The sequence below is a fragment of the Montipora foliosa genome, chromosome 13 (assembly GCF_036669935.1).
Source record: "Montipora foliosa isolate CH-2021 chromosome 13, ASM3666993v2, whole genome shotgun sequence".
NCBI classification, from domain to species: Eukaryota; Metazoa; Cnidaria; class Anthozoa; order Scleractinia; family Acroporidae; genus Montipora; species Montipora foliosa.
Genome location: NC_090881.1, coordinates 29,516,873 through 29,526,872, shown reverse-complemented (window position 1 = coordinate 29,526,872; position 10,000 = coordinate 29,516,873). Strand labels below are relative to the sequence as shown.

The following is a 10,000-nucleotide window of genomic DNA, read 5'->3' as shown; positions in this document are numbered from 1 at the left end:
ATTTGATTGGACAGTTGGTTCCAAGCATTTGCACCTTGATAATAGAAAGAATGTTTAAGAAAATTTGTTTTAGGTAGTGATAATTATTGGAAGTCATAGTTCGAACCTCTCAAATTATAATTATTGTGAACTTCTGTGGTTCTATGAAAATACTCCTGGAGATACATCGGACAATTATTATTGAATACTTTAAACATCGTAATTAACAAGTGCCTTCTCTCTCTTTCTTCTAAGTTAAACCACTCTAGAGAATTTAGCACTGTTGATGATCGAATAGAGTAATCAGCCCTTGTAATAATCTGTGCTGCTTTATTTTGTAACTTTTGTAATTTGTCTGCTGGCACGTGTTTTAGAGCAGTCACTCCGTACAACATCACAATAATCAAAATAAGGTTGTACAAGTGAATAGTAGGTAAATTGTCTTAAGAGTCTCTTGATTGTCAGTTAATTTTCTAGCTAAATACAACATTTGCAAGCCATTCGAGACTTTAGATGAAATAAATTTGATCTGATCATCCCAGGTTAGCATTTCATCAATATGAACCCCCAATAACTTAGTAGAAGGTTGATGTTCAATTGGCCAATCATCCATCTTTAAATTTGTGAATTTAGCGTTTGTCAAGTTTTGCCGAGAACCAATAGTCATATAACTAGTTTTGGAGGTATTGCAACTTAATTTGTTTGTCTGAAGCCAATCATGTACTGCAGCTAAATCACTATTTAAGGAACATTCAATTGTGGATATATCTTCATGAGCCATAGTTATATACGTATCATCGGCAACCATACCAGGTGTTGTATGTTGTAGACATTTTGGGAAATCGTTTACATAAATTATAAATAAAAATGGCCCAAGTATAGATGCCAGATGCCAGTTTACTACCTAGGGAACAAAAGTGGTTTACCGTTATTCATTTGCTCAGTTATATCTTGCTTTTCTGTAAAATCTTTGCCCTCATAAACAAGTTCATTTATAACTGTCACTTTACAATTGTGTCCCAGGGAACTATTTATTACCTTCCAAGTTTCTTTAAGATTACCACTATATGCTTCTTAATGCTCTCATTAAAGAAGTTTAATAGTCCTGGCTTCCCTAATACTAGCGTTTACGTCGTTCCGTGCCTTTTTATAATCATTCCACATTTGATGAGAATTTTGCTTGACTGCTTGCTTTTTTAGAAAATCACACTTTCTCATCTTCTGCCTCGGTTCGGATGATATCCACTGTGAAGATTTACTTTTCACTTTCCTTTTCCTTAACGAGGCATGTTTATTCGCAATTTCCAGAAACAGAGATTTCCAAACTTCCCACATTTCGTTTGGGTCATCCAAATGAGAAGCAATTATTTAGTTGGAATACGTAATGTGCCGATCAAATCGAAACTTCAACATCCCCCCGGCGGGTATTCCCCGGGCATTCCCCTGGCATTTGACTATTTTCTGTGCCCGGGGGTAGAGAATTTGACCTTTGCCTGGGTGGGATGGGAAAGATTGAACCGGATGTGTCAGGTTTCAATTCCAAAAGGACAGGAGCGGATGATGATTTTTCTTTAGTAGGGTTTGACAGACAAATCCAACAATGGGGTGGGGCATTTGAGCACCATTTTGGCCTGAGGGGCAGGAATTTGAATGATCCAATCTTCAAAAGTTCAAATGTTCGGGTTTTGTACCCAGGTAGGGGGGGGGGGGGGAGATGTCGAAGTCTCGAGTTGACCAGCACACAAGTAATGGTCTAGGATCATCATGTTACTAGATTTCAGCTTAACCCATTTCCCTCTCCCTCCAATTCAACTTTGTGTGAGAATTTTTTGGGCAACTGCAAGGACTTGTGAAATCAACATTGAAGGAGGGGGAAATGGGGATCCTCTGAGGATTTTCACCCGGGTAGCTCTCTGGTTTATTCAGAGAACCCTATACATATACACCTATTTCAATTAAGGTTGCTCCCGTGATACATGATGCATCATCCATGTTTCATAGCACGCGCTGCATTGTGGTAGATCATAATAATTGTAAGAGGGAAGGTCAGCCTCTTTCAAACCAATGCAAGGGGAATGAGGGAGACTATTACCATTGACTTGAAAAGTGTTGTCAAACAACAAGAAAGCCGTTAAAGAGAGTTTTCAGCTCAAACAGGTGAACAAATTCTCAAGTGCATCCAAGCTGAAAAATGGGATTTTAGCAACTCACGTGGAGAAATTTGAAGTGCCCACATTTGCAACCTTGAAATAGGATTTTACGGTCCTCCAAGAAGAACGTGCTTTGCCATAAAAGATGAGACTACCCTAGCTGAGGCGTACTCAACAGAGAAACAACACAGTGGGCAGTGCTCACCAATTGAAGTGGCCAGTAAATGTACCAAGACTTTTAAAGTGGCCAGCGCAGGTGCTAGCAACTCAGCCAAAAGATTTTGCCTACCAAGTATGACTAACATGTTTTTGTTAATCACATTTTTCAATTGTTCTGCTATGGATTCACTGTCAAGGTCTCTGCGAGGGATTTTCGTTTATCAGTTTGTTATTTGTATCAGGGCAAGAGGACGACGACGAGGAAGTAAAAAAGGATGGATTCTCGGAGATCTATGAAAGATTAGACAAAAAACACGGCCAGGAACTGCTCGACTTTAAGATTCCAGTCTGGGCCAGAATGCTGGTTAGGAAAACAAACAAATCAATAATGTTGCTTATTAAACTTTTTTTAAAACCCTACTTCCTAAAAGGAAAAAAAAAGTATAACGGTAAAGTTGTTTGCTATTCTATTCTATTCTTTAGTCTTCTAGAATTCTCTTTAAAATTCCCACGTGGGCCTATAAAGAACTCTGGATATAAATTTGCATAAATTTGAGCACAGCCAGCTTGGACTCAAATCGTCATTGTAAAAAAGCGGCCTTGGCTTTGGGGTTTTAAAGTACATTGTGGTGACGTTCTGTTAACAAAGGGACCTGGGGATTCTACGGAGGAACCCTCAAGGAGAATGCCTCTCAAGAATTGGGTTTGCATGATTATCAAATCGGTGGGGGATGCTCATCATCTGGCTTAGGGGTGTAAATTTCGGATTTTGGTCTCACTCAGGGAGCATTCACTAAATTTTGTAGGGGGTGGGGGACAGATGAGAAATTATCTACTATCTAAAAAATATGGAGGATCCCTGTTTGCTGCATTAAATAATTCAGGGACCCCCTTTTAACTATCCCTACAACAAACAAAGCCTTTAGAAAGCCAGCTATCTCACTGTTACATGGCACAACCTAACAGGTGCTCAAGAACGAAAAAAGATCCCACGGGCCAGATCAAAGTGTAAAGCAGGATCACTTGCTTCTACTGCCAACAAGCCTATCAGTTGAGACGAAAATTAAATTGATGCAAAAGTGTAAGGGTAAAAGGTCACATTCACATTACTGCAGAGACAGCTAGGGTTTTCAGACATTTCTAAAAGCACCAAACTTGACATTTTTGGTACCGTAAGGTGCCTTGCAAGTGACAAAGGCGCAAGCTACTTAAGGGGGTCTGGGAGTATGCCCCCCCCCCCCCCCCCCAGGAAATTTTTTAAATAGATCACTTGGAAATGCTGTTTCCAGTGTGTCTGGAACCCAATAATCAGTTTCTCAGGCAAGGCTGGAGTTCACTCAAATTCTCTTGAAAAAAGTGAGTAAAAAAAGTTAATAATAATAAAAAGTTAAATAAACCCCTCAAATATTGGCATCAAATTACCTGACATGGAATGGAAAACCAGTGGACAAAACTCCCGGACTCCAGCCTCAAACGAAAACCATGGCCTGCTGCAGAGAAAATCAACACCAAGAAACTAAAAATATACCAGTCAATCTTTATTTGCCTCAATACTAAATAAGATAAACTTTAAAACATACAGTTAGAGGCGAGGAGACCTCTAAAAACCATTTGGCTTATGCGGAGAGGTCCCCTTTGGCGATACGTGAATAAGAAATCAATTACAGCAAAGGGTGAGCATAGAAAACAAAATGAAACAAAAAAATAAGGTCCAATAAAGTCTCATAGAACAAAAACCATTGCTAAATGAAATCTTACTAGAAGCGCCTAAAAAAGGTGTCCATTCACATATGTACTCTAGAGAGCAAAATTATGACAAAGGAAAAGGAAACCAGACCACATGATGAATTATTTACAAATATTACAGTACAAATAAAAGTAAATTATTAATACTGGTAATAAGCAGGTAGAAAATTTCAATTAGTAGATATATTTAAATACTAAGATTCCTATGCATGTAAATATACAAAGTCATCATCATTCTTCCCTACCATGAGAACTATTGTACTCTCAAGTTCCAAATAACAGTGCTTCTGTATTGAATTGACTCCTTTCCAACTGCATGCTTTACTTCTGGGATTTCAACTTGGTTTCCCCTGCGAGACAATCATGTTTGTCTCTTCCCTTTGTGTGGACGAACTTTATCTTGAAGAACATCATGCATCAAAAGGAGAAGGTGCCTTATATATAAATTGTAAACGAATGAGATCAATACCAAGTTTAATATCTGCTGCTCTTGCAGGAACAGTGTCCATAGCTATTTTTACGGAACTGCAGTTCCCCATTCCACTTATACCATTGGTTGCTGCTAGTATAATGGATCTAATACTTTAGCAGGAAGCTTCTCCATTCTTCTCAGAGCTCCCGTCATCTGTGTCAAAGATTTCTTCACGTGGTTTAAATTCATTAACCATGTCAGCCTGTTATCAGTCACTAAGCCCAGACATTCAAGTAACTAACAGACTATTTTTCATTTCAACAGGCTAACAAGCTGTGGGGTGGTCGCTTTTCTGGCAACATTGATCCAGAGATGGAGAAGTTTAATGCATCCATTGGATTTGATAAGAGAATGTGGAAAGAGGACATCATGGTAATTGTATAATATATTAACAGCAAATGGTCTTAAAAGAAGAAAGAACTATTGTATGTTTGCACCATACATGTATTATTGTAGTTTATATTGAATCACTGGACTTTTATCTCGTCCAGGAGGCCCGAAAACAAGTTTTTGACAAGGCAGTCAGGGATGTAGGGGAGGTCATATAGGATGTACCTGGTCTAAGTCAGGAACATTCTTTTCTTCTTGTTGCTTTCAAGGGGAGTCAGGCCTATGTCAAAGCAATAGAGAAGGTTGGTTTGGTCACTCAAGAGGAAATGAACAAAATCTTGACTGGACTGGAAAAGGTTAGTGGATACCACAATAATTAACTGAACACATTGGAGTTTGGCCTTGAGCTGCTGTTGAAAACTTTATTCCTAGCTTTCACCGATGCTAATAGCATCATCAGGGAAATTACTTTTGCTCTAATATTAATCATCAATCTCTTTCTTTTATTTTTTTTTCTTTTTTCGGAGGGGAGGGAAAGGTAATTAAAATTATAAAATAGGATCTTTTTTATGCTGCCATAAAGCCCTGGGAAGTCCTTCGTGTTATTTGTTTTCTGCAAATAGCAATCATTATGTTAGTTTTGATGTAAACAGAAAATGATTATGCTGACCATTTTACAGTTGACCATGACCATTTTCTGTCCTTCTTTTGAATTAAGGTCAAAGAGGAGTGGTCAAGGAATGAATTTGTTATTCACCCATCAGATGAAGATATACATACTGCAAATGAGAGAAGATTGAAGGTAAGATTCCCTACTTATTAAAACTGAACTGTATACTAGTTTAGTGGTACTCTGTATTGGGTTAATTACTTATTTTGGTGTGCTAGAAAGGTTTAAGGAGATCTTACTGAAAATGAGGGTGAGATATGAATCAGACCCTATTAATGTAAAGTTTAAATGTTGCTTGGTCATAGGAAGTCATTGGAAGTGTTGGGGGAAAACTCCACACTGGCAGAAGTAGGAATGATCAGGTGCTGTATGTTGGTCAGTTACATAAATATGTGTGTGAACATTGCGCTTTTAAATTGGTATCTGCTTTGTTACGTGATTTCCTGATGGTAAAATCAGTCTTTTCTGTGCCACATGTAAATCTTTGACTTTTAAACCCTTTTTTCAGGCTCAAGTTGATGCAAGGTTAGTGGATGTCATTGTTTCATTTTGATTGACTATTTTAAAATCTTGCATGGTCCCCTTAATTTTGAAACACGTGGACCTGAAGCAAGCTGATTGATGTAGCTATTCTTTTTAAGGTTATGGCTCAAGAATGAAATAAAAACTCTCCATTCTCTATTGATAGGCTTAATCAAAGCCTTCATAACAAGAGCCAAAGTGTAAGTCTGAATTGTACGTGATCCAGAGCTTGTTTTTTAGACATTATGCTGCCTGAAATTTAGGGTTAGTGTTAATTTCGTTTTTGAATTTTTTTAGTGAGATTGATGTGCTGATGCCAGGATATACCCATATGCAGGTGCTGCAATAACAGAGCATTTTTGCTTGATATTAATTTGCTTTCAAGCTAACATAATAATGGTTCACAGTGGTCGCAAATTTTTATAAGTTGAGTTAATTTGAGAGTGCTGTTGTTGGTGATGGTCACTCCTGTGTTTAAGTGAAAAGTTGGTTTTGAATTGATTTTAGATTTAGAAAATGTTATTACTGTGCGGAACCGAAAATCATGAACACTTTCATTCGATTTTGACATTCCCATTGTGCAGCAACCAATCAGAAGTAAAATAAAACCACAAACCAATTACCATTAGTGGTTGCTGTTTAATTTTGCACAGGTGATTGACTTTTTACTTGAAGTGCAATAATATTCCATAAATCATAGGCAGAGTATATTTACTAGTGGGGAGATGACCTTTGGGTGCAAGCGGTGTTATGGAGCTGTTATCAGCTATCATGGAATCGGAGGCAGAAAGTGCTCATTTCCAGCCAAGTGCATGGGGATTTTTGACGACGAAACATTCACGAGGTTCGCAAATGATGGGGCTTTAGCTTTGCGTGAAAAAATCGCTGCTGGGATGGATTTTCGAGGTGCAAACCGCCTCTGAGCTGACTACGGTCGAAATCTTAGTGTGGAGCCTTGACTTCGTCTTAGAACAGTGAAAACACGGAATTCCCAAAACGGTAAAATAAGCACGAAAACGCACAAGAATACAGCAGAGGTGAGTCAGTTTTATTTATGTTATTGAATGAGCGTTTTTTAGGCTACGTAATCGACGGTATTTTATTTCCCATACAAAGTCTTATAGCGCATTTAAATTCTCAACAGCTGCCTGTAACGCAACACCGCTTGCACCCAAAGGTCATCTTCCCACTAGTAATTAAAATAATTATTACACGCTCTCTAGTGACGCGAACTTGGGCTGCCTATGCATAAATATTTCAAGTGTTCACTGTCTCTTAGATTTTCACAGTAAGATCCTTGTACATCACAAACTTAGCACTTAAGTCTTCAATAGGAGGTGAGGTTGACTGTTCACATAATTTCTTCCATTCTTATCATGATAGTCCAATGTGGCTGGGGTATTTGAAGGGTGGTAAAACTTTTGTGACATTGCTGCAGCAGCTAAACAGTAACACAGTTTTTATGGCACAAAACAGAAGCCTGAGCTTGTTCTGGTTAATATGAAACTCATTCATTGTGCCATCAAACTCAAAATAAATTTAACAATTTAAGCAATGGTAATTAAAAGAGAAGAAAGCTTATGGAAAGAGGCAAACTTGTGTACGTGTATGTGTTCTTTGTGACAAAATGCACAAACAAAATAATTATACACATTGGTGCTTGGACCTTTGTTTCTGCCATCATATCCAACTATATACTAGGGATGTAGGTTGCAAAATATCACAACAATGAGTAACATGAGGCTGGATAAAGTGACAAGGAATAAAGGAGGCTTTACGGCAAATTGCAGGCAAAGCCCAGTTTGATCCTGTGAAGTGTTTTGGGGCAATTAGAAAAGTAATAATATTGTTCTTTCATCTCTTTCTTTTGCCCAGTCAGTAACTCCTCCTAGGAGTTGTGGAAACCATATACATTCTTTGAGCTTCTCTCAGGGGGCTCAAAGAGCGTTTTTTTGCAAGGGCTTTATATTTTTATGTTGAGTTTGCACCTCTCCCATGCATACTCATACTATATTGACTTTCATCTTTTCAGCGTGCACAGCCAATTAGGTGGAGTCACTGGCTTTTGAGGTATTTATCAAGTACGGGTTTCAGCCATATAGAGCTAGAAGTTAATTTTTGGGATCACAAGGTCCTATAAACGAGTCAATTTTGTGCTGGGTAAGAAGTTTGTATGTTTGTTGTGAAAGATAAGTTATACTTGGAACACATACTTGAGTATTGCTAAAGCTCTGCTTATCCTCTGCATGGGCCCATTTTAAAACAGCAAAAAAGAGAAAGAAAAATGGTTTTCATTTGGCAAATATATTTTCCTTCAATGCATTGTCCCCTTTTTGTTGATTTCTGCTGCCCTCCCTACTTTTGCGTCTTATCAGGCCTTCTGATATTATGCGATGGTGCGATTTCGCACAATCGACCTCAAATTGCATCCGATCGCACAAATCACGAAAAATCACATAATTCACAAAACAACGCACAAAATTCATATAATAAAACATAAATCAAGTTTGTTGGGAGTTCCTGCATAAATACACCATTTTTAAGATGATTTACCTTGGAAAACGGCTGAAAAGCCTTTGTTACGTTCGATTCGAAGTTCAAGGCGTTATTTTGCATGTCAGGGGCCTGGTACGAGTCTCATTCTTAAAGAGTCGCCGATTGGTGTAACACAAACACGCCCTTTGTTCAAATTAGCAAATCTGTTCAGAAATATAATACTACCCACAAAAACAAAGTGTAAGAAGCTAGTTGTAGCATACAGGAATATTAATAAGTAGTATCGCCCAACCAGTGGACTAATGCAAATCCTGATTTTTGATTGGGAACGCTACTAGAGGACTATTAGTAATAGTCCTCGAGTAGCGAAAAGCATGACACTTTTTTTCGTCTTATTCCCAAATAAATATTTCTTCAACTTGCATTTGCTAACTTTATTATTGCTTTTTCTGTCCAACTAGCTATATATAGTTGGGTGATACTAAAACAATTAAACCCTTCGCCCTCAAGGGCCACCGGTCAATAGCCCATTCAGCTTCGCCTCATGGGCTATTGACCCGTAGCCCTTGCGGGCTAGGGGTCTAATTGTTAATTATTGATCATTCATTTGGCATGTTAGCTGTGTCCTTTCAACTTTTAATGTGGTGCACCAATAGTGCAGAAGACCTCATTTTTTTTCACTTATCTCAACTAATGTCGGTCAAAATTCATAAGTACTGTTCCCTTGAGTTCAAAATGTCTTTAGGCAAAAAAAACGTGTTTTTTTAATCCTGAAACCTTGAAAAACAAGCTTAAGATTGCTCAGAAAAAAAATTGCATAATTTGCATTATTTATCGCATAAATCATTAATGGCCTTTCTGATCGCATAATCTGCCCTGGAAATTTCACATAATTTGCATTTTTTCATCGCACCCTATCAGAAGGCCTGTCTTATTAAATACTACAGTGCCTAAGTAACAGGGGCTTGTACAGTAAATCCTCTAAATGATTGGAGAAACAGTTTTTAAAAAAGGAATAACAAGTGAAAGAAAATAATAAATAAAAATAAAATTAAAAATTAAAAAAACAAGTGCACATGTTGACAACTCACTGAATAGGAGAATGAAAATCCAAAGTAAATTACAGGGAGAGTGTTCGTGCTTGACAGCAGTAGCTGACTTTGTTTCTAAATAAATACAGTTATTCTTGGGCCCTGAAGAGAGATGCAGATAGACTGGATGAACTCAGAAAAAGAGTTGACGTCAATCCACTAGGAAGGTACCATAGAATTTAATGTTGACAAACTGCCTTATTGTATGTACAGTATCTCTTACCGTATTTAGCTGAATACATGTCAACTTTTTGTGACGTTAAAATCAGCTGAAATTTAGCGGCCTTGACTTATACATGGGTCTTAGAGGGTCCACCGACCTTGGGATAACTGCAACATTATAATTTTGCCTGTGAGGAAAAACTGTCCCAGTGATAACCATTTC

The 10,000-nt window shown here is 37.9% G+C and overlaps 1 protein-coding gene and 1 long non-coding RNA gene across 4 annotated transcripts in view; one reads left to right on the top strand and one right to left on the bottom strand.

Moving 5' to 3' along the window:
- LOC137982884 (argininosuccinate lyase-like) overlaps window positions 1-10,000 on the top strand; it is a 30,706-nt gene that overhangs the window by 1,591 nt on the left and 19,115 nt on the right. For all 3 annotated transcript variants that reach the window (XM_068830049.1, XM_068830050.1, XM_068830048.1), the window contains exons 2-10: window positions 4,771-4,878; window positions 5,106-5,192; window positions 5,555-5,638; window positions 5,812-5,868; window positions 6,015-6,031; window positions 6,148-6,228; window positions 6,326-6,365; window positions 8,061-8,098; window positions 9,705-9,782. In XM_068830049.1, coding sequence (XP_068686150.1) covers window positions 4,771-4,878; window positions 5,106-5,192; window positions 5,555-5,638; window positions 5,812-5,868; window positions 6,015-6,031; window positions 6,148-6,228; window positions 6,326-6,365; window positions 8,061-8,098; window positions 9,705-9,782 — 590 coding nt within the window. The remainder of the gene's footprint in view (window positions 1-4,770; window positions 4,879-5,105; window positions 5,193-5,554; window positions 5,639-5,811; window positions 5,869-6,014; window positions 6,032-6,147; window positions 6,229-6,325; window positions 6,366-8,060; window positions 8,099-9,704; window positions 9,783-10,000) is intronic.
- Window positions 4,286-8,298, bottom strand: LOC137982887 (uncharacterized). The gene is made up of 3 exons (XR_011118848.1): window positions 8,242-8,298; window positions 5,062-5,116; window positions 4,286-4,468 (listed from the first exon to the last, which is right to left on the bottom strand). It is a non-coding gene; the product is annotated as an uncharacterized lncRNA (long non-coding RNA).